The sequence below is a fragment of the Setaria italica genome, chromosome II (assembly GCF_000263155.2).
Source record: "Setaria italica strain Yugu1 chromosome II, Setaria_italica_v2.0, whole genome shotgun sequence".
Classification (NCBI taxonomy): domain Eukaryota; kingdom Viridiplantae; phylum Streptophyta; class Magnoliopsida; order Poales; family Poaceae; genus Setaria; species Setaria italica.
Genome location: NC_028451.1, coordinates 38,583,375 through 38,610,888, shown reverse-complemented (window position 1 = coordinate 38,610,888; position 27,514 = coordinate 38,583,375). Strand labels below are relative to the sequence as shown.

Below are 27,514 nucleotides of genomic sequence, written 5' to 3'. Positions count from 1 at the left end.
CAGGTCATGAAGTTGATGAAATAAAGTGCAAGACATCCTAAACATGTTGTAACATGAAGTTGCATTTGATAGTGTCTCTTGCACCCATTGTATGCCTAGTATAGTGGGTACCCTAGGTGGCCCTTTGTTGAAGTAAGTATCATAGTACGTACCAAGCATTATTGAGGACTCCATAATCTCTCGATTCCTCTTTTGACGAACTATTTCCATCTCCATGAACTTGCACGCCAAATTTAAAAATTCTTCATCAGAATCTCCTTCGTGACCATCATCCTAATTGACCATTGCAAAATAAATCAGTCATACATTATTCAAACAACCAAATAAGAGGCACATTATTATTCAAACAGCCACATATAGAAGGTTCAAACAACCACATATAGAAGGTTCAAACAGCCACAATAACATGTTCAAACATGCACAATAACATGTTCACAACCCACAGGGGGGAATTTGTGGATCGGCCTGGGGGAACAAATCCTCCAATCCGTCATTGCCGTTGCCCTCCATGAGGAACCGACGGATCTTTGAGGGCACGGCGGAGGACTGGAGGGGTTGAGGAAATCGTGGATCTTGTGGACGGCGTGGGGAGCCCCTGACCTCATGGATCTGCGGGCGGGTTGGCAATAGGTTGAGGAGGCGACGGCCGAAGGAAGAGGCGATAGCAGGAGGAGATGGCGGCGGTGGAAGGTGGAGGAGGCGGCGAGATTAGGAGGCGGCAGCGAAGGGAGAAGATGGCGGCAGCGAAGTAGATGGCCCAGAAGGATGCGGCGAAGGGGGGAAATGGCGGCGGCCAAGGAAGGAGATGGTGGCGCGAAAGGAGTAGGAGACGACAGAGGGAAGAGGTGGTGGTAGGAAGAGGAGGAAGCTGCGGAGGGAGGAGGTGGCAGCGGAGGGTGCAGATGTGGTAATGGATCTGCGGGAGGTGGAAAGACAGAGCCGCGGGAGGAAGGAGAGGGTGCGGCCGTAGAGAGAGAAGGGGAGGGGCAACTGGGGTAAAGGATGGTTTGGGCACCACTTTTAGGAGAAAAATGACCCATTAGGATGGTTTGGTCCTCCTAATGAAAACAACCCTCCTAAATATTATGAGTGCACTTTTAGGACCTATGTTTGGATGCACAAGTCCTAAAAGTGGACTAAAAGTGAAGTCCTAAAGATTATGAGTGTGTATCCAAACAGGCCCCTAATGGATCCTATTTCTCCTAAAAGTGGTCCCCAAGTCCCTCTTTACCCCTATTGCCCTCGCATGCATTAATAATGTGAACAGTGCAGGGGTAGTTTAGAGGAGTAATTGAGGGGTAAAAATGACATTTTCCCTCTAAGGTCCTAAAGATTAGTAGTCCATCCAAACAGCCCTGTACTAAACTTTAGGACTAGCAATTTGAGGGTCCTAAACTTTAGTACACTACTAAACTTTAGGAGTTTGTATCCAAACAGGGCCTAAGTCTGTCCATCTCATAAAAATGATAGCTAAGAGATAACTTCTCCAATGACTTTATTTCATAGCACATTGCTCAAAGCATCTTGGGTTATATATCCTCTCTCACATCCATAAAGTTTGGGGTCCATTTTTTTCTATGAGCTATCTCTTGAAAAAGAGATAGTACACACTCTTTCTCTCTCCTTGCCTTCTCTCTTTCATGCATGCAAAATGATGAATTGGACTCCTATAAGCTAGGTGGTATTGTTGCGCATCAAGAAGAACAAGAATAAAAGCTCACTTCTATGATGACATAGCCTTCACATATCGCCTAAAAGCTAAATTGTGTGAGATAAAAAAATTAGCATGGTCCTCAAATAAAAAATAGAGATAATTAGATAAGGTATAGGTGCTGGGCCCCTAGAGATTGTGAGGCATTGTAGAGACAACTTCTTCACGAAGAGAAACCTCTCCTCCCTCTTCTCCCTATCCTCATGTTTTGATGTTGGGCTATCTAAACCTTTCTCCGAGGAAAGTTGTTTGTTATCCTTCATTTCATCTCATTTCATGTATGATTCTTCCGATGTCATCTCGGAGCAACTTTAGCGTACATTTTTTACTAAGATGCAAAGGAAGTTAGGTCATGGTTAGCCGGTCTAGCAAAACATACTCCAGTGGTTAGCTTCTTGTCATGCACGACAATGGGCCCCATTAGAAATTTAAAAATTTAAAGTACTACTCTAATCAATAACTTTTGCCTCCTTCCTCCGATTTCTTCCCATAGATTCATGCGACGTGTATACTTTTTCTAACAACGTGCTGCATTTTTTTTCTCCTTTTGCACCGGGTGCTCGATTTGGCTTTAGATGTTAGGGTAGCATCCATGAAAAGGTTTTTCTCTAGTACATTGCACCCTTTCTATCCTTTTTTGTCTTCTACTAGCACCACCTAAAAACGCACACTGGAGCTGCCCTTACGGGTTGTGTATGGTGTAACAATGTTCTAGTCCCTCCATCCAAAATTATAATTCATTTTAGCATTTCTAGGTGCATAGTTTTTACTATGCACCTAGATACACACTATGTCTAGATACATTGATTAGGACATCACCTGCTCGGATATAACCACATTGCCAACTTTTGATTCACAGATGAAATAATTATTTATCATGATTGTATTTGATACATTTGATGAATTGATATTGCACCATGATGTGTGTTCATTGTCATTTTCAGAAATACATATGACGGGTCCATAGACCCGGGATCCCCAACGGGACTACATTCCCGCGACACTTAGCACAATAAAGGGCATAACAACAAACATATACCTGGGCCGGTCCAGCTACGCACAGCCAGGTCGAGACCACGATTCGGCTGCCGACTGGCCCCTCCGACAAGGAGACCTTGTCGATGCCCTGAACTAGAGGGAGCCAGCCGGGGGTGGGGCCACAGTCCGACCCCGACTGAGTGCTCCCGACAGAGTGCTCCCGACCGACCGCTCCCGATTGAGTGTTCCCGACCTAATCCCTTGATTGGGGACTCGCCGTACCACTTGCACTGATCTCCCTGCCCGGGGACGCCCGCCTGGAATGGGCCCAGGGAGCAGGTAGGGCGGATAACGAGGCAGCGCCCGGGTCAGCCGGCCGTACGCGGAGCCGTATCGCGCCACGCCCTGCGCACATCTGCATAGTGGCGCCGTAAACCTACCCGCTTGTGACATCCTGGTCCAAGGCTTAATAGGATTGATAGAATACTCATACCAACAAGTTGCAACTTCTTTTCCGGAAGCTCATCCTCAAAGAACTCCGGGGTTAAGCGTGCTTGGCCCGGAGCAATTTCGGGATGGGTGACCATTCTTCCCGGGTGCGCACGAGTGAGGACAAAGTGCGCAGAAAAGATTTGTGTTGTTTTGTAGGGGATTTTTGGATATTGGAGAAAGCTCCCAGGTGAAAGCGGCCCCGGCTTGGGGGGGGGGGGGGGGGCGGGACACCACACCGCTATGGCGTAGTGGCCTGATGAGGAGAACAAGGACCAAGGATGGAAGCCATACCGTATCCACCGACGTAGGATTCGACAAGACTAGGCAGCGCCCGTACACTCACTCTATTATCCTCCCCCGACCTGTAAGGGCTGCCCCCTTGTACTATAAAAGAGGACGGACCCCCACTGCTTCTAGACAGACACAAGAGACGTGATCTCAGACGTTCACACACACACAGAGAGCTCTTATTTGAACTCCTGCCACTCTCTTCCGCAGAGACGAGAACAAGGCTAGAACTCAGACCCCCCTTTCATACTCCTCATGTTTGTACCCCCACTGCAAATTTTGAGTATCTGGGCTCAGGAATAAAGTCGACCGTCTAACCCCAACTGGACATAGGGCGCGTTGCCCGAACTAGTATACATCCTGTGTCATTGTGTGTAAGCCATATCCGATCTAACACACGACAAAACTACAAATAATTACTTGTCGGCTAGATTTCGCACCGACAACATACGTGGATCAAAAAGAGTGTTAAACATACATGGAAGGTATGGAGGATTAAAAAAGTTGATTGGGGGCTAAGTATAAATATTCTCAACATTCTCCACCAGGCCACCACGTCACTTTTGGCCCAAGGAAAGAAAAAGATCAAATCCAACATGTTTTGGGGCTGGATTCGGATTGCAGCACTACACCAACTTGTGACGGCCACCACGACTTCATCTGAACTCCGTTTTGGGTGTTCAAGTACTCCATAGAATCCTTATGAAGTCTATTTTCATATGAATCTAAACTCATATCCATATCTATTATGAGGCAGTCGCAATGATCAAAGTATGACCGAGAGGTTTTTCTATCCAAGGTGTTACGTCGCCTTATTTTGGCCCAATGGACCGTGTATCAAGTTGGGTCTAATAAGGATACATCCTAGGGTTGGAGCACAACCCCAACACCCTTGTGGTCATCCTTCCACGTTCTTATACCCCTTAGCCATCACTAGGAACACTTGGGTTTTGTTTAGATGTAAGTTTAGCTATTGCTACTTCCTTGTAGACACGTGTGTCGACTAAACCATCCATTCTACTCGATCCAAGACCCTAATTTTGTAATTTCAGTTTGGTTTTTATCTCCATATTTGCAATTGAGTTGCTTGTTCTACTTGTTCTTACTTGTTTCTCGATTGCTTGCAAGAATTACCCTAGTAGTTTGGTCGATCATCCACAAAATCGCGGCGACTATTGGAGGTGGTGTATCGGTTGCTAAGGCGCAGTATCCTTGAATGGTTGTAGTCGAGTCGTAAACGTCATCTCCTTCCCCAAATTGAGTTATCCCTCTTCTCTCGTCGAAAGATCAGGATTCACAACTAACGGGTTTCCTATCAGTTGGTAATCAGAGCAAGGTTGATCGGTGAGAGACTTCTAGTTCTTTTTTATTTTTAATTTCCTATAGTCCAGAAAAAGCTAAAAAAATTAGTAGATTAGTTTCCCTTATTCCTAAAGACCATTTGAGCCTTTTACTAATATTGCTTAGTTAGGGCTTGTTGAGTTTGCGGTTGTATCGGTTATGTCAAGTTGCTGGTCTTAGTGTCTATTCCTTTAGAGTTTTGAGTTCTATCACATTTTGGTCACCACTCGATCCACCATCACCATATATATCTTTGCTGCCTTTTTGACACCACGGATCCATATGATGTCCAATTTTGGAGTTTAAATACAATCTGGAAAGATGAAATTGTTTTCTTTCCAACGGATCTAACCTTGCAACAAAATTTGTTACGAACGCTCCACAATCTTCCAAGAGATTTCCGCATCTGTTGTATTCACAAGAGTTGTTAAATCTAAATTCGAAGGGGTTGTTTGCAATAGCCTTATTGTTTGGATTGTCATAGTACCAAACAAAAGATTTAGGCGCCTAAAAAAACAAAAAGAAAGAAGAAGAAAAAAAAAGACAAGAGAAAGAGAAGAAAGAAGGGGCTGAATCTTTGAATCTGTTGTTTTTCTTCGTGATGTGCTAGTTGCTCTTTTTCAGTGACTACCTTTGTGCCTAGGCTCACGTCTCTAGTATGGTTTAACCTAGGACCAGCATAGTACCACCGTTGAACAATTACTCAGCTTGCTTTTTATGATTAGCGTGGTGCTAGTATTTTCTCTTGCTTAAGCCCACCTATAGCTCCACATATTCGACTACAGCTTGATAGGTTTTTGTTGCTGCGGCACCGATACACTTCTCTCTATGGTTGCAGAATTGTTAGTTGCCGTCACCTGCTGTTTGGCTTGGTAGGAACTTGTAAGGAGTTGTTTTAAATAAGTTGAGTTTGAGAGAATTATAATCGACACATCCTACTAGTTGATAGGAGGATACATATTACTTTTGTGTTTCTGTGACGACTGACCCCAAATCTCTCGAGTTAATCTTAATCCGAGTCCCTGATTCCTATCTCAGCCTTCCCGAGTTTAAGTACTCAACCTCCAGTCTGGTCCCGACCCCTGAGAACCGACCCCTCCTTGCCGTTTCCCCAGTTCCGACCCTGCCGACCCCAACCCACCCCGTCGGATCTTCTAAGTCTTCCCACAACACCTCCTCCTTTCAATCTGAGCAGTGGACCAACCGAGACTGACCAGTGGACCCGCAATCTTTTTCCCAGATCTCCTGGTGCAGACACACTCGAGTGGCATGCTCGCTTCAGCGCTTTTCCGCCGCGTGGCTCAATTCCTCCGACACCCGCCGCTCCGCCCCGTCGCCGGTCGCGACCAGGTGGATTCCCGCGCCCCCTTTCCTCAATTGCAGCGGAAGCCCTCTGCAACTTTTTCTGCAGCGCCTCGTCGCTCGCGCCCATCATTACCTCACCGGACGCCCGGCTGCAAGGCCTGATGTCTCCCGGTTTTTCCGTCGCCCCTTCACAGTCGCGCCGCCCAGGTCCGCGCTACACGACGATTCCTCCTCCGCCAACCCCAGTCTTGGCCGCGACAGCTCCTTTCCGCCTCGCCAGATCTGCGCCCCGACAGAGTGTTGCTTCGCGCTCGCCCGCGCAGCAGCAGCCCGCCTGTCTTCTCACCTGTGCGCCCTCGTTTCTAGCGCTGTTTTCCCGGTCACTTCCATCAGATCCACCGCATGACAACGCCCGCATCCACCAAATCTCAACCACCGGCAAGTCCGCGCCTGCGCCGCCCTATCTCCAGTGCCCAATGACCGCCGACGTCATCCCCAAAGTCCTGCTCCACCGCCCTCATCGCTCAATCGCCGCCCGGGCAGAGCACTCCATTGCTTCTTCCCCGGCCTTCGCGCCGCTCCCCTTCTCACTTCCGCGCCGCTATAAAAGGGAATGCGCAAGCCCCGCCGGAGTTTCCCTTGCCCTAGCTGCCATCTCTCTTGCTCCCTGTTCGAGCTCACAGCGCCACCACCTAAGTCTGAGGAACTCTCCTCTCTGCTCAAGCACCATCGCTTTTCTCCAATCCACCAGCCACTGCTTTCAGTGCTGCCAAAGAGCTTGCTTGTGATCCACAAGAAGCACCGCCGCTGCCGGACATTCTCGCCGCCATCCCAAGCCCTCAGTTCTTCCGCCCAAGCCTCCTCTGTAAGACGAAGGTAGGCTGCCGACCCTTGTTCGCTTCGCCCGACCCCTCTTATCCGCCCGACCCCGGTTCCGTCTCGCCCGACCATGTCTGTTCTACCGACCCTTGTCCGCTTCGCCCGACCCCTCTTATCCGCCCGACCCCGGTTCCGTCTCGCCCGACCCTGTCTGTTCTGCCGACCCTTGTTCGCTTCGCCCGACCCCTCTTATCCGCCCGACCCCGGTTCCGTCTCGCCCGGCCCTGTCTGTTCCGCCGACCCTTCTCCGCCTCGCCCGAGGGCTCGGCTGTATCTTTTTTGTTTGAACCGAGGGTGTATGTGTAAAACTTGGGGACCTTTCAGCGTTGAGTCTGAGGACCCCTAGCACACCAAATCCTCTAGATTAAGGGTCAGAACATAAGTTCCTTTCCTCCGACCCTTACCTCTTGATCTCCACCAACTCCATTGAACCTCCCCACCCTCCTATAGCTTGTCGCAAGTTTCTGGGCTCAGACTTGCAAGTGTTGCTATTGAAATAACCGTCTATGCTAACCAATGCATTACATTCGTGTAGAGCTGCGTCTCGCCGACGGCTACTACGAGCTGCACCCGGCGCCAGAAGACGAAGCTGTAGCCGAGCTCCTACCCCCAGAAGCCAAAGCCGCCCAAGCAGAAGAGCAGCTTCCTCCCTTCTCGCTTGAAGGCAAGCCCCGGATGCATGAATCCCCTATGTTTTGCCAAACTTGCGCATGCCTTCTTTAAACATGCTTGTGCATTTACGTATAGGAGTTGTTTGGAACCATAGATGCATAACCTAGCTCCCTTGATCTGAACACTAACTGTTGGACCGAGTAGATGCTTTGCTCAAGTAGGAAGCGGTAAAAGCCGAGTGATTTCCTGTTACTCGCGAGTTTATAGGAGTTGGTTGAGTTCTCTTCTGTTACAACTGTAAGGACGATGGACGGGGCAGGGTTTTGGGTAACTCTTTGGTGGTCGGTTGATCGCCCCGTCTGTCTATGAAACTTGCTAAGGCCCGACAGTGGTGGTGTTCGTGATCAAGTGTTTGAAAGTACTAACCTCATACTTATTATGGGATGAGGAAGCCTAGTACCGGATTGAACCTAGACGTGAGCGGTCGCCCCATTGTCCTTGGAACGGAGTTTCCCCTGCGGCCGCACGTGGTGGCAAGTGTGGTCACAGAACGGCAGAGGTCGGGTCTGTGGAACCTTGCACCAAAGGAAATGGGCCCGACACGGGCTAGGGAATTGATGGGGAAGGCCGACACAGGAAGCGACCCTCGGTGGTGCGCGGATGTCGTGAGGTTAGGTTCACCATGCATGGTTAAAGAACTCGAATCGATTCGTCTGCCTCTCACAGTTTGAGACTGCTTGATCGCTATGCTACCCTGAGTAATGATGGAATCTGATGATAACTTGGCCTCGATGATGTTATATACCCTCTGTTTGGTTCTATGTTTGCTTAGGGTAAGTTGCTAACCTAGACCGGATAATGAACTTAGAACCTGAGCTAAAACTTCGAAAATAAGGATCTACTTAGTGCTTCTTGGCAAACAAACCCCTCAACCAAAAAGCCTTGCATGTCTAGAAGTGGTGGAGTAGCGTACTCCCTGTCGGTTAAGTCTTGTTGAGCTTAGTAGCTCAACCTTGTTGTAGCTCTTCTTTTTCAGGTGAAGTTGCTGCTCCCGAGTCTTCCTCTGTTGGCACTTGGCCGCCCCAACTCCCTCCGGGTTGGACGGTCGAGTGAGATCCCTCCTCGGACGGCGAGGAGAGGGATCACTGACGTCCTGGCTGGCCTCACCAGGGATGTCCGACCCCGACGAAGTAGCTTCCGCTTGCTGTTTTACCTTCTGTTGTTTTCTTTTGAACCTTGTAAAACTCTGATGTTTGTTTTATAACCAAACTAAATGGTTAAATTGCTTAACTTAGTGGACTTGCTGCATTCTCTGGAACCGCTCACATTCGTGTGGGTTTGCTATTCGGTCCTGTTCAAGTGGTTAAATCGGATGAAATCCGACGACACTTCGTGTTTACTTGGTTAAGGCATGAGTGTCGCATATCAGGCGGCGTAATCATGTTTAATCAACAAAATCCGAAGTGGATGTGCCACACTTTCTTATTTTCTATTAATCAAGACAGGTGATACGAAGATTTTTGGACTGATGAAATTACATCCTTATATTCAGGATGTTATTCAACACTTGCCGTTATATGCTAGTATGTTTAATCCTAAAGCATACATTGATTGGGAGCTAGTGGTAGATAAAGAGTTTAGAAAATATGATTTGTTTGAAGAGCAAAAGGTGATAGTTGTTTCTACTATTTTAACTGATTATGCTTTGACTATGTGGAAGCACTTGTTGAGACATGTCAAAGTTCCTAAAACATGGAAGGATATGAAAAGAATTTTGAGAGAAAGTTATGTTCTTGAATATTATGCTGATCATATGCTTGATAAATTAAATAGTTTAAAACAAGGTAAAAACTTTGTTGATGTATACTACCATGATTTGAAATTTCATATGTCGCGTTGTAGTTTGGAAGAATGTGAAGAATCTACTAAAATCAGATTTTTAAGGGGGCTTAATATTGACATTCTCTCTCTTGTTTGATTGACCTTGCTTTAAGAATTGAGATTCAACTTACTAATGATTTGAGTGAAGAGAAATTACCTGAAATGTTACCCACCTGTGAAAATAAAAATTATATGGATGTGAAGCAATTTCTTATGTGGTCTACTATGACGAACTTCGTACAAAATACAAAGGAATTAACTGCACATCCATCAAAGAAAGAGAGTGAAGGTAAGTCTTTTTATACTGAAGTTAGGTGTGTTCATTGCATTGATGGTGAGGAAGAAGAGATGAAAATCATATCTTCTTTAAATTGTTTAGGCTATATCGAACTTGATTTTCTTTGTGACCTAAATAGTTTAGAGAATGAATTATCTAGGAAATCTAATTTGCTATGTTTGGTCATACAATTGGCAAATATGATGATAACAACAAAATTTGGTGCATAAAGTTTATATTTGTTCTAATATGAAATATCCTTTTGGTCTGCAATACCATGATCAAATAGGGGGTTGCACTAACACTAATAATGTCTTGCAAAGTTTTTCTAGTTTTTTCCTTATGCAACAGGGTAAACCCGAAGAAGGGGAGGATTGCTGGTTGTGGCTGTGCAGCATAGCCGTCACTCCTGGTTGTGGCTGTGCAGCATAGCCGTCGCTCCGTATTCCAGCGTAGAGGCAAGCACCTTTGAATACCATTGGAGCAAGTCGAGGACGACTTGCAGCCAAGAAGGAGAGAATGATGAGGACAGCACCAGCTCGCATACAACCACATTGGCAACTTTTGATTCATAGATGAAACAATTCTTTATCATGATTGCATTTAATACATTTGATGAATTGATGCCGCACCATGATGTGTGTTCATTGTCATTTTCAGAAATACATATGTGGATCAAAACGAGTGTTAAATATATATGGAAGGTATGGAGAACTAAAGAAATTGATTGGGGGCCAAGTATAAGAGTAACTCCAAAAGGCTGCTAATCTTTACCCCAATACTTTTTAGGGAAAAAAAGAAAAAAGAACTCTAACAGTCCACCTAAAACTTCCCAAAAGATTGGTGACGCGAAAAAACACCCCTTACCCCGCATATTTTCGTGTCATGAGCCCTTCCCCAATCCGTCCCCCCGACCTCTTTCCCGCACCTATTTTTTTCCCGAGCGCGCGCAGGGGCAGCCTCGCAGCGCCCGCCGACCACCGTGCGCCGCGTGCCGCCCCCTGGCCGGCGCCTTGCGCTGCCCGGCTGACTCATGGTGAGATCTTTGTCTCCTTGTACTGGAGCTCCTTTCCCCGGCCGAAGAGGCCTGGCGCGTTGCCGGTGAAGCGGTTGCGTGACAGGTTGAGGTGCGAGAAATTGGCGGCGGCGAACTCGGCGGGGAGGGTGCCGGACAGGTTGTTGTGCGACAACCAGAGGTAGATCTGGTCAGCGGACTTGCTGAGGAGCCGCGGAGGGATGGAGCCGGTGAGGCGGGTGTGGCTGAGGTTGATGATGGAGAGGTTGGGGATGGCGGCGAGTGAGGTTGGGATGGTGCCTGTTAGGGAGTTGAAGGAGAGGTCAAGGAAGGTGAGCTTGGTGAGCACGCCGAGGAAGGATGACACGGGCCCGGAGATGGCGTTCCAGGAGATGGTGAGGGAGGAGAGGTTGGAGAGCTTGGCGATGGCCGGAGGGATGGGGCCAGATATGCCAGGAAGGTGGTGCCACGTGAGGCTTTGGAGGTGGACGAGGCCGGCGATGACGTCAGGGATGGTGCCCATGATGTTACCGTCCTGGAACACGGAGAGGCCGACGACGCGACCGATGGAGTCATCATAGTCGACGTCGTACCAATCGCAGCACGTGTAGTCGGGCGTCCAGGATGCGAAGTGGTAGGGGTTGCCGAGCGCAGCCTTGATGGCTAGCAGCGCCGCGTTGTCTCCCCGTGGCTCAATTAGCTTCTCTTCCGAAGTCAGATTGCAGATGCTGATTCAGGTATCGCTCTCTGCTGCAGGTTCTTTGGTAGCACATCATTGCATCTGGCAGCTCGCCTGGTGTCATGGGCCGGGTGTAAATGGGCCACATTATAACGATATGGCCTTTTTTGAATTATTGGGGGTAGTTTTTAGCGTTCTGCTATGTCCTGATATATTTTTAGGGGAATTTTTTTTAGCATAGCCTCCGATACCTCGTTTTGGAGAACTCTTGGAGTTGCTCTAAGTATTCCCAACGTCCTCCATTAGGCCACCATATCACTTTTGGCCTAAGGAAATAAAGAGATCAAATCCAACACGTTTTGGGGCTGGATTCGGACTACAGCAATGCGCCAACTTGCGACAGCCAACACGACTTCATTTGGACTCTGTTTTGGACGTTCAAGTACTCCATAGAATCCTTATGAAATCTATTTTTATATGGATCTGGACTCATATCCATATCTGTTTTGAAGCGGCCGCAATGATCAAATTATGACCGAGAGGTTTTTCTGTTCAAGGTGCTGTGTCGTCTTATTTTGGCCCAATGGGCTGTATATCAAGTTGGGTCCATTAGGGACACGTCCCAGGGTTGGAGCACGATCCCAACACCCTTGTGATCGTCCTCCCATATTCTTATACCCCTTATCCACAACAGTTACATTCGGTTTTGTTTAGATGTAAGTTCAGCCATTGCTACTTCCTTGTAGACGCGTGTGTCGACTAGACCATCCGTTATACTCGATTCAGGACCCCAATTTTGTAATTTCAGATTATTTTTTATCTCCATATTTGCAATTGAGTTACTTATTCTTACTTGTTCCTCGATTGCTTGCATGAATTACCCTAGTGGTTTGGTTGATCGTGCTCCACAAAATCATGGTGACTATTGAAGGTGGTGTATCGGTTGCTAAGGCGCAGCATTCTTGAATGGTTGTAGTCAGGCCGTGAACGTCATTTCCATTCCCAAATCGAATTATCCCCTTCTCTCATCGAAAGATCGGGAATTAACCTTAGGCCCCGTTTGGATGATTGGAATTGAATTCCATCCTAATAATCATAATTTAGACACAAATTAATTAAGCTAATATAATTGTATGTGGAATATAGTTGTATATTATAGTTGGTGATATGGGAGAGATACTTGTATGCTGCACTTCTACTATAGAGAAGCGAGTCTAAGAGCGTGCTATAAGAATTGAATTCCATCTAATAACCATAATCTATAGAATCAATTTCCATCTCCCACCCCATGAATTTAAGATAGGCTTATATCTAAACTTTGAAAAGTTGTGGAATGCCACATTCCAACATAAATTAGCCTACTCCATTAAATAGATTCCAATTCCTTGGACCCAAACGGGGCCTTAGCGATTTTCCTATCGTACGTATTAAAAACTATGAATCTAAACATGCTAAAATTATCTAGGACGGAGGGCAAAAACACATAAAAGGAGTTTCCTCCGATCTGAAAGTAGCTTGGTTGAGAAATATGTTTGAAAATAGACTTCTCTTCTTAACGTTGAATGGTGCCGCTTTTAGTGAAAACCATAGCCGCCATCCTTCAAGCCACCTTCGCCAACCATCCTGCCACGTCGACTCACCTTCCCCGTGCGGGCGTGCCCCATGGCCGCACCATCCCCGCCCACCAACCGCATCAACATCCCATCCGTCCATTTCTCAAACCAACTGCCCAGATCGATCCGTCTCGCTCCCCGTGCTCCTCCGGTCACCCCCCACCTACCGCGCCACACCTACCTCAAATCCCGGCCCATCGGACACAACCGCCGATTACAACACCCCCGCCGTCGCCGTCGCCGCCCCGCTGCTTCCCGAGCGATCTCATGGCGGCGTCCGCCTCGTCCCTCCTTGCCGCCGCAGTGTCCTCATCCTGCGCGGCCATCTCCTCCCGGCTACCCCGCGGAGCTCCGGCTGCCGCCTCTGTTCCTTCGCCGTCGCGTCAATCCTGCTCTTCCCTCCGCGCTTCCCTCGCGAGGCGCCAGCAGAGCCGCTTCGTAGCCAGCGTCGCTCCCACGATGCAGCCTCCGGCGGAGTCCAGGGTCTCTACGGTGGTCGACGTCGACCTCGGCGACCGTAGCTATCCGATCTACATCGGCGCAGGCCTCCTCGACGAGCCGGACCTGCTGCAGAGGTAGTCGAACTGCAGATTTTCTTTCCTCGATGGTTAGACTTGTGGTCACTCTGTGATCCTGATTTCTGTTTGCTCAGGCATGTTCATGGGAAGAGGGTTCTGGTGGTGACCAATACGACCGTCGCACCGCTTTACCTGGAGAAGGTGTCCTGGGCACTCACCCACAATAACCCGAACGTGTCAGTGGAGAGCGTGATCCTGCCCGACGGTGAGAAGTACAAAGATATGGTGAGTTCGAGTGTGTGATTCAGCTTTCTGGGAGAGCCGAGAGCGTACTTATTTTTCAGTTCATTTCGATTTAGCTGACTCGGTTGTATTGGCAGGACACGATGATGAAGGTGTTTGACAAGGCAATCGAATCCCGCCTTGACCGCCGGTGCACATTTGTAGCACTGGGTGGTGGTGTCATTGGGGACATGTGTGGGTTTGCAGCTGCTGCATTCCTCCGTGGTGTCAACTTCATACAGATACCAACTACTCTGATGGCTCAGGTCATAAGCTTGATTTACATTTTACTACGATTGGGCTATATATGGTCTGGTGCTGATGGTGGACTGGATGACTGCTTTAGGTGGATTCATCTGTTGGTGGAAAGACTGGGATTAACCACCCACTTGGGAAGAACTTAATTGGGGCATTCTACCAGCCGCAATGTGTATTGATAGACACGGATACACTGAATACGTTGCCTGACAGGGAGCTAGCTTCAGGCATTGCTGAGGTAGTGAAGTATGGGCTCATAAGGGATGCACCATTCTTTGAGTGGCAAGAGCAGAACATGTCGGCATTGTTAGCAAGGTATTCAGCTTTTCCTCCATTGATGTTCGCATAAATACTATCATCTTCTTTCTATTCAGGGAGGTGTAGATACTTGACAGCAGTTTAAAACTGCATTAGACTTGTTGTTCTTGTAGACACTATAGTCTTAGAGGAAAGCGTAGGCACCACAACATCCAACTGTTCGCTTTACCTAATCTTGTTTGGGGTTCTAGAAAATACAACCTGTTAAGACTTGTTTTCACTTCCCAATTTGACATATTCAGATCCCTATAAGCTTGAACATAGCGGCTTTTGGTATTTTATTTTCTGAAATGGCTAATTGATGAGTGGCATGACTAGATGAAGGAACATGGTTATCCAACTTTGAGGAAGTTAACCAAACTCTAAAGAGCCAATGTCCAAAAAGTCTTTAATTTCATTTTTTTATAGAGCCATTGCGCTGTTCAGTACGTCAGTTCCTATGTTACTCTTTTAGCTGAGAGAATTGTTCTGTTAACGGTAATTGGGAACAAGGTTTGCTTTCCAGTTTAGCTGTTACGATATTACATACAGCGTAATTGCTGAACTTTTGTCTTGTTGAAAAATGAACAATATTCTTTTTGCCAATAACTAAGCGTATCATTTTGCTGCTAACCTTTAGTTTGAAATGCGTATCTGTAGAGAACCAAGTGCTTTGGTATATGCTATTAAGAGATCATGTGAAAACAAAGCTGAAGTGGTTGCACAGGATGAGAAGGAAAGTGGTCTTCGAGCGACACTAAACCTGGGTCACACATTTGGCCATGTATGTATTGCCATCGATCATGTCTAGATTTTTATGTTCAGTTAATTTATACTGGCATTGATAGATTTTGGGTGCCAAAACCTCATACACCTTATCACAACAGCATCTATCTGAATTTTAGCCACCTTATGTTATTGCATTGCACCACTTATTCACTGATCCTCACACTCAATTGACAGGCTATCGAAACTGGGACTGGATATGGAGCATGGCTCCATGGGGAGGCAGTTGCTGCTGGAACAGTAAATCACTTGAATATTTTTATACAGCCTATTAGGGTTTTTCTGCTCATTTTCTTACCTTTTGCTTATGTTTTTGTTGTGCCACAACCTTAGGTTATGGCAGCTGATATGTCTCACCGCCTGGGGTGGATAGACGAGTCAATCAAAAAACGCACAGTTGACATACTAGCGCAAGCCAAGCTTCCCATTACACCTCCGGAGACTATGACTGTGGAGAAGTTCAAAAGTATTATGGCTGTAAGTACCCTGAGATAGCTAACAGCACTTTTTAATTAGAATTGAGTCAGTTTCTGCCATTGCGTATATTACCATGTTCTTTCAGGACTTTTGTTCTTTCAGGACTTTCGAGTTGTTGATTCATGCTATTTCAATGCATTCTAGTCGCACACTTGAACACATCTCAAGATTGCACCTTTTCTATCTATAAAGAAATATTCTTACTGGATTCCTGGATTACACATCAGGTTGACAAGAAGGTTGCTGATGGTTTGTTGCGGCTCATCCTTCTGAAAGGACCTCTGGGGAGCTGTGTTTTTACTGGGGAGTATGACAGGAAAGCACTTGATGAAACCCTTCATGCATTCTGCAACAACTGATCCTTCTAGGTTTTGGATTTCGCCTCTGTATACTAATAGGCTATATTGATCCTCAGGGAAGAGAGTGCATTGTATTTATACCCATTGAATTTTGTGTCAGGAAATAATGCTATCGTTAGGATTGGTTTGAGTTTGTAGGGAACTATATCTGATCAACTTTGATCAGTCATCTTCTAGTAATAAAGAAGTCCTAGTGCATCCTTTCTGCCTGTCCCAGACTCCCAGTTACTGTCAAGGTCATGCTGTCCAATCAGTTTTAGTTGTCCTTGTAAAACTATTGCAGTTTCATAAAAATTACTGCAGTACACATCGTTTGTTGGGAAAAGCATAAGATCATTCCCGGCTATGGCAAACACGATGGCGTGTTGGGTAATATTTCAAAAACTTTGCAATCTAGCTGTTTGTTTGCGCTTACAATTGTAAAATTGCAATTTTCACAATCACAAGCTAAAACATACCTCTCGTTCTCTGATTTTCAAGATCTGTGCAAGTTGAAAGCGACTAGATTGTTCGATTGTTATAATCTGGAGGCTAGATTGTTATAATCTGGAGGCTAGATTGTTACAATCTGATCGTGCAAGCTGACTGTTTATGGTTACAATTGTTTCACAATCACAACCCAAAAGCCCAGAACAAAGAGGCGGCCCTCAAGAGAGGTTGCAAACCTGCAACTCAATTCTTCCCCACTTAAATTTCATTGTCTGATATGGACTGAAATCCATGTCATCGCACCTCTTGCTTGCTCCAGTCTTGCAGTTCTTGTAATCGTGTCAGGTACTCAGGTATTCCATGTTGCTTGTTGCAAGCTTGCGTTTCTTTGAAAGAAAAAAAGATCTTTCTGGTGATCTGCCACTCTGCGGTTCAGCTCAACGAGGAGTAAATTTCGTGAAGCAGAACATGGGATGGATAAAGAAATCAACTCCACGCACCTCATAGTGAACAACTGAACATACATGGCACGTGACACAAGTACACGATACATGAACACAATCGATTAGTAAAATACAACAACTTGGAGACGACCTCATCATGCTTCGTTACATCCGGGCATGTTAAAACCACCCGTGAGGCCGTGAATGAACGCAGCACGCTAGCCCTTGCAATTGCATGCGCCAGCAGTAATAGAGAACGGACACACGGATCACATCTTACTGCCGTAGCCGCGGCGTCGGATCGGAGCTAGAGGCGGAGCAGCCGCCGGAGCTCGTCCGTGGCGCCGACATCCACGCCACCACAGCCGGCGCCGGCCACCTCGACGGCGCAGGCCGTCGGCGCCTTCCTCGCCGCCGTGACGGTGAGCAGCAGGGACGTCGGCATCGGCACGCTACTCGGCGGTGGCGACACCGAGTAAAGCGAGCCCGTCCCCGTCCACTCCACCTCCAGTCCAGTAGCCGCTGGCGCCGTCCTCTTCTTGGACGGCGCCGCGACGGTGATGGGCGCCGAGGTCGCAGGCGCGGCGAGCTTGTTGGGCCCCGGCGCGGCGTCGTAGCAGCGCGGCTTCTTGGCGCGCGACACCGGACGGCTCCAGCATTGCGGCGGGGCCTGCGCCGCCGGCAGCGGCAGGAGCGGAGGCTGGGGCTGCGGCGGCGGTCGTGGAACTGACGTCTGGTGGCTGGCGTAGCCGTTGGTGTTGTAGCACGGATTGTAAGCCATCGAGATCAAGGATTCAAAAGCGCTACGGAATCAGAAAGTACAAGATCTAAAAATAGTGTTTCTCTGTGGGACGTGAGCCAGCTGATCTGAATATCTTATCGATAATACAGCTAGATCGACAGAGTTTGAGAGCAAGTCTGAGCTGCAGAGCTAGCTACAACGATCAAGCAAAGAAGACTTCAGCCAGCAAAAATAAGTGGAGATAAAATGTATCAAAGGAAAGACGGCAGGCCTGTGCTCGCTGATCTTGATCGAATAAAACAGATCAAGATAACAGCAGCTTGTTGTGTATGCGACTACAACCGAAAGGAAAAAGGTTAGTTCAAGTAAAAGATGACGAGAGGTGTGGCTATAGTATCATGTCAACTAGTGCTCCAAGATCTGGAGAGTGGAGGAGGCCCCTCTATGAATAGCGACGAGCAAGAGCAGGGCCGTGTCGATGGATGGCAACGAGCCGTTGGGTCCGTGTCCTGGCATTGGCCCCGGGACCGCCGCTATTATATAGCCGCAGGCCGGGCCCGGGGGCGGCGACAAGCCGGCCGGTACCACGGTACCACCACCGCCCCAACGGATAGTAGGCGTGCGTGCGTGCGTTCGTACCGTGCTCCCGGCTTCCTCCCTCTTTCCTCGACTCTGACGGAAACGGCTTGTTTTTTCCCCGGCACGGCGCGGTCGCGTGCGCGGTGCCGACAGGTGCCGTGGCGCCCGAGGCGGTGGGCGGCGGCCGGCCGAGCAGCGCGGGCCGTGCGATGGGCGCGGGCGCCGCGATGGCAGCCGCGCCGGTCGGGCGCGTGGAAGGCCCCTGCCGAACGCTTGTTTTTTTTATAGCTTGCCCCACCGCCGGCGCAGCGCCGTGCGGTGTACGGGCGAGGACGACGACTCGACGAGCGGGCGATGCCGAATTGCTGATGCCTCGCCGGGTCGTCACGGTACTGTGCATGCATTGTGCTCCCTTTCCTGACTTTGGGGGAAGGGGGAAGGACGTGCAGACGTGGGAGAAGGTGCGGCTTGCGCGTGTGCGTTTGGTGCGCGCCTGCGTCTGCGTGCGCGGTCCACGGGCCCGTTTGCTCATGCCGCACAGGCGCAGCGATTCTGGTCTGATCATTTCGTTCAATCATTTTAGCCCACTTGGCGATCTCATTTCCGCACCGCTTGTGACTTTTGTGAGGGTGACATGGATACGACGCGAATACAACATTCACAAATCACAACTACTACTTCACAATAGGATTCAGTTTTTTAATATGAGCCTGCTAATGTTCAGTCCGTGCTCTTTTGTTGTTTGTAGATATCAGCAGTTAGCAAACCCGTATAGGACTAACGATACTTGACGCCTAATCATTTTCTCTCGTACAGACTCCAGTTAGCCAAAGCAAGCGTGCCACGTACATATCAGCAGTTTAGCTTCAGTTGCTGGACAAGTGGACAGGAAGTACATAGTAGACCGATACAGTGAACGTGCACGCGCCAGTGCGCCACTGATTCTTGCAGAGATGCTCGGCCTGAATTTGTATCGTCCGGACGCGCGGACAGTTCGAATCCGACGTCGTTTTCAAAAGACTCGTCCAACATTGCCGACACCGGACAAACGGCCTGAACGTACTGCCTGCATGATTCAAGCAATCAAGCAAGGGAGAGGGAGATTAGACAGCGAGACCCACCCAACCCAGTTTTCGTCTCGCAGACACACGCCAAGCATCCGATGAAATCACGCAGACCACGGCAGCAGGCTCCAGTCAAGGGGAGCGTTAATTCCGTTGGGGAAACCTCAGGAGGAGACTCTGAAGCGTCCACGTGGTCCCTGGCCTGCCTCCCGTGGTGACACGCGAGTGGCCGTGCGCTGCCAGCATGCTGTGTGCATGCTGTGACCGGCAGTTGAATCTCATGGACGCGCGGCAGCTAATCCCGGCCGGCCAAGCCATGCACAGAAGTACAGAACCGGCCAGGTTTGGTTTGGAGCAACCACGGGAAACCAAAAAACTCTGTCGTTACCCCGCAGCGGCCTCAGGTGAACCGTTGCAGCAGCTTGTTCCCAAGTCCCGACCACACAGGCCCGTCCCCATGGGCGTGCAGCGTGTGCGGATGAACAGGGTCTCAAATTTTCAGGGGCCTCCAAATTCTAATCCATCAATCTCTGATCCAAATTTATTTTCCTGTTAGCTGTTACCTGTTGCACTTCCGAACGAACAGCAAAGCATCGTTTCTTTTCCTTCCGCCGCGACGCCTCCTCATCTCTTCATCTCTCGCTTGATCGCTCGACTATCACTGTCGGGCCGTAGGGCGGCGGCACGTGTGTCATGAGGGACGTACCAGCCAATCCGTTCCTTCAAGGACGCCTGAGCCTTTGATGGTTGGACGCGTTCAGCTTGAGCCATGCAGTAGGAGGAGTAACAAATGTATTTCTTTTCTTCAACTGATGAATCGATTGATTCTAAATATTAGTAAATCCTTTGTATGAACTAGTGCCAGTTTGTTGGCTGATAGGTTCACCCTTAATTTTGTCCCATTTAAAACAATTGGTCTTAGGGGGTGTTTGGATACGAGGTGTTAAACTTTAACAGTGTCACATTGAATGTTCGGATGCTAATTAGGAGAACTAAACATGAGCTAATTATAAAACTAATTGCAGAACCCTGTGCTAATTCGCGAGACGAATCTATTAAGCCTAACTAATCCATCATTAGGAATTGGTTACTGTAGCACCACATTGTCAAATCATGGATAATTAGGCTTAATAGATTCGTCTCGTGAATTACACTCCATTTGTGCAATTAGTTTTGTAATTAGCCTATGTTTAATACTTCTAATTAGCATCCAAACATCCGATGTGACAGGTGTTAAACTTTAACACATGGTTGCCAAACAGGCCCTTAGTGTTATTATTTCACTATCCAAGAAGTCTTTTGCAAATCGATCTAAACCAAAGGTACTAAAGTCTTACTTGCATTCTACAATGACACAAGGAAGACTTAATGCTTTAGCCATGATAGCACTTGAGAGTTGAGAATAATATGTTGGAGAAGATTGATTAATAATCTAGCATTATATTGAATATTTCATTTCAAACTAGGAACACCAAAAGAATGATGTATGAATTGAATCATAATGTATTACAACCATATCCATAATTTTATTGTTTTATTTCACTAGTATAGTAGGCCTCACTTAAGAGCATTGTACAGGGCCCTGGTGTACGCCGGGACGGCCCTGCGACCACACATGCCGAAAATTGGATGGTCCTATGCGGCAATTTTTCGTGACGTTCGGATGAATTTTCCACGGTACCAAAACTCGTACGAAGTTTTCAATTGCCTTGCCATTCGAATTCACAGACATTCATGATCTCATTCATCCTCTCGCTGTCGGTCCGTGACCCATGACGCACACGGCAGACGGCAACGGCACCCTGCCGGTGCCACGTCCAGCAAGTGGACGCACCCTGGCCCGCATGCCAGCACTTGACCACACAGGGCCAGTGGAGAAGAGATCTCTCCCCTCGCCGTCTCGCGCATGCACAGCTGCGCACTTGTTTAATGACCTTAATTAGGCGCTTGCTCCCCCCGGATTCATTGTTAACCCCACCTTGGATCGCGGCTGCCGCGGAGACCCCTCCTCCCCACACCAAAACCATTCGATTCCTCCGCCCCCGCCGGCCTAATCCAGCTTCGGGAAAAAAAATTCGCCGCCGCCGCCGCCCGGGCCGGAGCCCCGAGTCCGACGAGCGTTCCATGGACTCGCGCCCCGGATCAGCGAGGGATTAGCCACCGTTGCGATCGCGTAGCGCCACCCCGCCCAGACTCCTCGGTGGTTCGTATTTTCTCTTAACTCCCCTCTTCGATTGGGATTCGGTTCCCCCGACGAGTTCGTGCCATCCAGGTTTCTCCGTTGTTCGGAGTTTCCGACCTTGATTGGATCGTAGGATCGACGCTTTCAGGTTTTGGGGTTTGCTCTCGGCGTTCCTCCCGCCGTGAATTGCTGTAGGTTTTCTCGCGAGAACAAGGCGCAGGAGCGCCGACAGAAAAAGCTTGTGGATCCTCGCTTGATAGTGCATTTCTGTGTGTGTTTTTTGGAAAAATTTCTGATGCGTCGATGGGATAACACAACTCAAGCGCGTGGTTCGCCTATTTATTAGTGCACTTCTCGGCGTTTTTTAAGATTTTTTTCAGAGGCGTTGTAACTGGGATACTTGATTTTCAACGCAGTGATCAAGCCATATTTAGCCAGAATTAGCACGCTCAAATTTATGCGCTGCATCTGTTTCGTTGTCCATTTCAGCGAGTTTTCTTTAACATTATGAACTTTCTGTTTAATGACTGAATGCAACCTGTAGCTCTTGAATCCGCCCACTTAAAAAGTTTTAGCCTGATTCGTCTTTTGGGTCCTTCAACTCAGAAGTGTTAGTCTGTTACACCCCCATTCTCATACCTTTAGTTGTAGCATTTTGTTTTCGGAAACATACTCAAAATTTTGGTTGTGCCTAAATATACCCCTTTACATTATGTTGAATTTTCCTCGGAACTGTTACACCCCCATTCTCATACCTTTAGTCCACCAGACCACCACTCTTTATTTGATCCAATCCGAAACCTGCCTCAAAAGCAAAGATTAAAGCACCGACGACGCGACCCACAAGCAAGAACAACCATTAAAGATGTCAGAATGCCACCCTTCACGATCTTTTCCTCCACTAGTTGCATTCGCCTTTTGTCTTTTCAGCTAATAGTTAATAGTGTACAGTAATGTGGTGCCACTGCATTAACCCTATACCTTCGTGATCAGCTTGAAAGTTACAAGTATTCTCCTTGCCCCCAAGGTCCTAATAGTCGTGTTATCAAACCAATTGACACCCTGTCGCTTTCACTAAAATTTTAAACACTTTAGATGCTATTCTTTTGAGATGTGGTCTAAAGCATTACTTTCATAGCTGGTGGGAACCAATTGATGGGTCCCTCCAGTTTCTAATGTGGGAAATTGCTTTTTCCTTCTGGGGGGAATTCGTATAAATATGTTTGACTAAGGATATATGATCTTGGTGTTGTTTTATCCGGTCTTATGCATCAAATTGAATAGGATCTTTGCATCGTTAGGAAGTCAGATCACTCTAGTTGTTTCCTTGCAATTGTTTTCCGTGAGTGCAAATTTCAATTGATCATATCCTTTCTATGTTTGTTTTGCAACTTTTGGCTGAAAGCTGGTGTCTACCTGAAGGTTTTGGACAGAATCCAAGATGGGTGTAGTCAGCACAGTGCTTGGTTTCTCTGGATTTGGCTTTGGATTCTCGGCTGGTATTGTTATTGGGTACTTTCTCTTCATCTACGTCCAGCCAAATGATGTCAAGGTGGAGACTTTCTTTTGTTCTTCGTTCATTTTTGCTGCATATGATTTCTATTGGCTGCTGTATAATGAATAGTTAGATTGTGGATAGCTGCTTCACCAAAATGCTTCTGGAATAGTTTAACCAAATGAGGTGGGGATAATTTGAGATCTTGCAATTAAGACGAAACAAAAAGTTCTGTGATCAATGTTGAACACATTTGCCTTTTCTGCATATCCCATTGCTATTCATTTCCTTCTGACTAGAATTGTGGACATAAGCCATGAGCATTACTATATTGTTTGTTGATTATCTTTTGTTGCCATGTATTCCATCGAACTCTACATTTGTATGTTTAATGTACATTTCATGCCTTATGTACTGAAATAGCACCGGCAAATGTTGCATGCACCCGCAAAGGGCCATTTTGTGAAGGAGATGCAGACCTAGACATTTTCAAGTTCATATTGTCCTTTACTCCTTTGTGCAATATTTTGTAGTTCTATTAAATTTGCAGCATTCCGGTTTGAGTAATACTGGCATGGATGAGTCAAGTGGTTTAATCTAAGAAGCCATATGTTTTGTCTTTCTCTTGCTTATGCTTGTGATGGATCTTCTATGTTTGAGGTTGAATTCAATAATCATGGGGATACTTTTCTTTCTCCCTACTTGCCTGTCAGGAAGTGAAAGTTCGTCCGCTTGTGGAATATGATTCAAAATCTTTGGAGGGCATCCTTCCTGAAATTCCTTTGTGGGTCAAGAATCCTGACTATGATAGAGTATGCTTCTCCTTCAATAATAAGCTAGCAAGAAACTATATTAATCCTAATTGTACATTTAGAGCCTCATTTTCTTCCTCGCCTCTAGATTGATTGGCTGAACAGGTTCTTGGAGTTGATGTGGCCCTATCTTAACAAGGTACTCGTATCTTCTCGTCTGCTATCAGCATGAAATCACTATCTCTGATTGACGTTGAATGCTTTGTGTTTTTTATCCTGTAGGCTATCTGCAGAACTGCACAGGATATCGCAAAGCCGATTATTGCTGAGAATACTGCAAAATATAAGATAGACTCTGTTGAGTTTGAAACTCTTACTTTGGGTAGCTTACCGCCAACTTTTCAAGGTCAGTGGTCTTGCATTCTTATGTTTTCCTTACATGCATGCATATGTATTTCACATGGCTTGAAGCCTTACTTTGAACTGGAATTTTTGTTAGATGCAACATAACGTGCATGACTTTACTGTAAACAATTGTGTGCCCTTTGTGCTGTTTTTGTAATCTGCATCTTGAGTTAGCATTTGGAGGTTCATGAGGAGCCAATTAACCCTTACTGTAAAATTGTTGTGGCTCAAAATTTTGTATCCTGATGATATGGGATGTGGTCATATGGAGACATTGTTACATCTGTGTTCCAAATAAGCTGTTATATATTGAGTTTATAATTGGACATTTCATTCACTAGTGATACATCAAAGTTGGCATGTCTTCCAGTTGGCTATGTAGAACTGGTGACGTTTTTGCATCAACTTTCCCATGTAGAGCATGTAATAATGTGAGCAACCTCTGTTCACACACTGGCTAACATTATATATGACTATATGTGATGCTGATTCTCTTACAACTGGTGCTGCAATGATGTATCTTGAAACAATCCATGCCTTTCCCTCCCAGGGATGAAAGTATACGTCACAGAGGAGCAAGAGCTGATAATGGAACCATCTCTTAAATGGGCTGCAAATCCAAATGTCACCGTTGTTGTAAAAGCTTATGGTTTGAAAGCAACTGTCCAGGTATAAATTATTCTGTCACGAGCTAGATTCTTGATTCTATATGTACTTCATGACACGTTCAATCGAACCAACTGAAATCTGTTTTTTCCCTGAGATATTTCAGATTGTGGATCTACAAGTCTTTGCTTCACCTCGTATTACTCTGAAGCCATTGGTGCCTACATTTCCTTGCTTTGCAAAAATCCTTGTCTCTCTCATGGAGAAGGTATGGCGACTGATTACTCGCGTTTGAATTATTTTGCTGCACCACACTTTGTTAACTGGGATTGGTTTTGCAGCCACATGTTGACTTTGGGCTAAAACTTCTTGGAGCAGATGTAATGGCTATTCCTGGTCTTTACAGATTTGTTCAGGTATTCCGGGTTCCTGTTCTGAACATTCTCATGTGAATGTTTGCTCATTTGTCACTTTGTTTTGAACTAAATGCTGAATTTTCATTTATTTTTTTCTAAACTTGGTAGTTGCTAAAGTTGCACTGTCATGAATGGTTCTATTTTCAAAAAGAAATCATGAATGGCTGAATAAATCGCTTCTAATATTCACATCAGTCTTTCAACTTCTTGGCTTGTCACGTTTATTGGCCTGCATGTGCTCAGATGCATTGATTGCATACGCATTTGTGTATTGAAGGCAACCTTGCTGTAATTTGATGGTTGATCACTTGGAGTTTAGACGTTAGTGTTGTTATTCTTCTGTAGTATCTAGCTTGGTTGATCACTTGTATCTAGCTTTCTCTTCACAGTGGATGTTCCATGTGGTATCTAATTCACTCCTTCCAGTACAGTTAGCTCATTTTGTTATGCTATATTTTTGATCGTTTTCAGGAGACCATCAAGAAGCAAGTAGCGAGCATGTATTTGTGGCCGAAGACATTAGAAGTACCTATAATGGACCCCTCAAAGTAAATTCTTTATTACCTTTTCTATTTTGGTTTTTCATACATCGAATCATAGACCTGATGAGAAATGAGTATCACTGATGGTTTCCACATTCCCAGAGCATCGAAAAAACCTGTTGGAATTCTACTTGTGAAGGTTGTAAGAGCCCAAAATCTGCGAAAGAAGGATCTGCTGGGTAAATCAGACCCATATGTGAAACTTAAGATGTCAGATGACAAGCTTCCATCCAAAAAAACAACTGTAAAGCGCAGCAATCTCAATCCGGATTGGAATGAAGATTTCAAATTTGTTGTGACAGATCCAGAAACTCAGGCTCTTGAAGTCAATGTCTTTGACTGGGAACAGGTATGTTCCTTTTGGAATCTGCAGTAGCTTTTCTGGTGGCATATTTTTATCCAAGAATATGCAGTTAGTTTTTGTTTGATATATATAGGTTGGAAAACATGAAAAGATGGGCATGAACCGGGTCCTATTAAAAGACCTCCCAGCAGATGAGACTAGAGTTACTACCCTCGACTTGCTTAAGACCATGGATCCAAATGATGTACAAAATGAGAAGTCTCGTGGTCAGCTTACTCTAGAGCTTACATACAAGCCTTTCAAGGAAGAAGATATGGAGAAAGAAGGCACAGAGGGTACTGATATGGTAGAGAAAGCTCCAGATGGTACTCCAGCTGGTGGTGGCTTGCTTTATGTTATTGTTCACGAAGCTCAAGATCTTGAGGGGAAGCACCATACAAACCCATATGCAAAAATAATTTTCAAAGGCGATGAGAAGAAAACAAAGGTATTATGGATACAAATTATGCTTCATCAACATAACTTCATGGAATGGCTATGCTTGACTGATCTCTTTATTTACACCCCCTGTACTAGGTCATCAAGAAGAATAGGGATCCACGATGGGAGGATGAATTTGAGTTTGTGTGTGAGGAGCCTCCTGTGAATGATAAACTACATGTTGAAGTCCTAAGTAAAGCCCCAAAGAAAGGGCTGATACATGGCAAGGTACATCCTCTTGATTTGGGAATGGTGATAGTAAGCATTATGACTGTACATGGTCACTGTTAGCCACTGCCTCTGCTTTTAAATATGACATTTTGGACTAGGTGTCGTATATTTTAAAAAGGAGGGAGTACAAAGTCACTACTTGTTGCATTGCTTTTTGGGACCTCTGCTGTCCAGTAGTATGTGAAATTCGTAACGGTTGGGTTATTTTAAGGGACAAACATCAAGTGTCTTATATCCTAATGCCTGTATTTTCTTGATTCAGGAAACTTTGGGATACATTGATATCAGCCTTGCAGACGTGATCAGCAACAAGCGGATTAATGAGAAGTACCATCTCATAGACTCGAAAAATGGTCAGATACAAATTGAGTTGCAGTGGAGAACTTCCTAGACAGCAGAAAGAAAAAAGAGTGCCGAAAGTAGTACATGAATGAGACATGAATGTTCCTCCTATACTCAGTTTATGGAAATCTGTAATTGAGCTCGTGTAGATATTTCCTTCATTTCTAGACATCTGTCGTTGAGATTTTTTTCCCCTTAATTGCTCAAATTTCAGGAGACGTACCATGTATTCGTGTCACTAACCTTGGAAACAGAACTCGGGACTTATTCTGTGACTAATGTCAGATCATACAGCTATACAAGTATCCTCAGCGTTCTTGCATATTGAGTGTACAAAATGCTCCAAGCATGCTTCGGAAATATGTTTTGATGGTATGTTTCGATGCTATGTTGTGTGCGAAATGTCTATAGAAATGTTTAATCCTAGTGCTGATCGTACAAATTTGCACTGGAG

At 46.3% G+C, this 27,514-nt stretch overlaps 4 protein-coding genes across 5 annotated transcripts; 2 read left to right on the top strand and 2 right to left on the bottom strand.

The window, feature by feature from the left end:
- Positions 1-10,795: 10,795 nt before the first annotated feature.
- On the bottom strand, positions 10,796-13,122 carry LOC101776564 (polygalacturonase inhibitor-like). Its single transcript, XM_004959573.1, has 2 exons — positions 13,099-13,122; positions 10,796-11,479 (listed from the first exon to the last, which is right to left on the bottom strand). Exons 1-2 carry the CDS (start codon positions 13,120-13,122, stop codon positions 10,796-10,798), a joined length of 708 nt encoding a protein of 235 aa, XP_004959630.1.
- Positions 13,123-13,235: 113 nt separating this feature from the next.
- Positions 13,236-16,355, top strand: LOC101782627 (3-dehydroquinate synthase, chloroplastic). Its single transcript, XM_004957435.3, has 8 exons — positions 13,236-13,646; positions 13,724-13,874; positions 13,970-14,137; positions 14,218-14,444; positions 15,087-15,210; positions 15,390-15,452; positions 15,546-15,689; positions 15,917-16,355. Exons 1-8 carry the CDS (start codon positions 13,339-13,341, stop codon positions 16,046-16,048), a joined length of 1,317 nt encoding a protein of 438 aa, XP_004957492.1. The 5' UTR covers positions 13,236-13,338; the 3' UTR covers positions 16,049-16,355.
- A 174-nt stretch (positions 16,356-16,529) lies between these two features.
- Positions 16,530-18,165, bottom strand: LOC101782222 (wiskott-Aldrich syndrome protein family member 1). The gene has a single exon (XM_004957434.2). The coding sequence runs from the start codon at positions 17,699-17,701 to the stop codon at positions 17,228-17,230; it is 474 nt and encodes a 157-aa protein (XP_004957491.1). The 5' UTR covers positions 17,702-18,165; the 3' UTR covers positions 16,530-17,227.
- A 3,052-nt stretch (positions 18,166-21,217) lies between these two features.
- Positions 21,218-27,382, top strand: LOC101781820 (synaptotagmin-1). 2 transcript variants are annotated; one of them, XM_004957433.4, is made up of 13 exons: positions 21,218-21,508; positions 22,910-23,039; positions 23,696-23,794; positions 23,883-23,933; positions 24,017-24,140; positions 24,690-24,808; positions 24,912-25,013; positions 25,087-25,161; positions 25,633-25,709; positions 25,806-26,052; positions 26,141-26,494; positions 26,584-26,715; positions 26,981-27,382. In XM_004957433.4, the coding sequence occupies exons 2-13, from the start codon at positions 22,929-22,931 to the stop codon at positions 27,107-27,109; spliced, it is 1,620 nt and encodes a 539-aa protein (XP_004957490.1). In that variant the 5' UTR covers positions 21,218-21,508; positions 22,910-22,928; the 3' UTR covers positions 27,110-27,382. The 2 variants fall into 2 exon arrangements, with proteins under 2 accessions (XP_004957490.1, XP_012699542.1); XM_012844088.3 differs by having other exon boundaries at positions 22,893-23,039.
- The last annotated feature ends 132 nt before the right edge of the window (positions 27,383-27,514 follow it).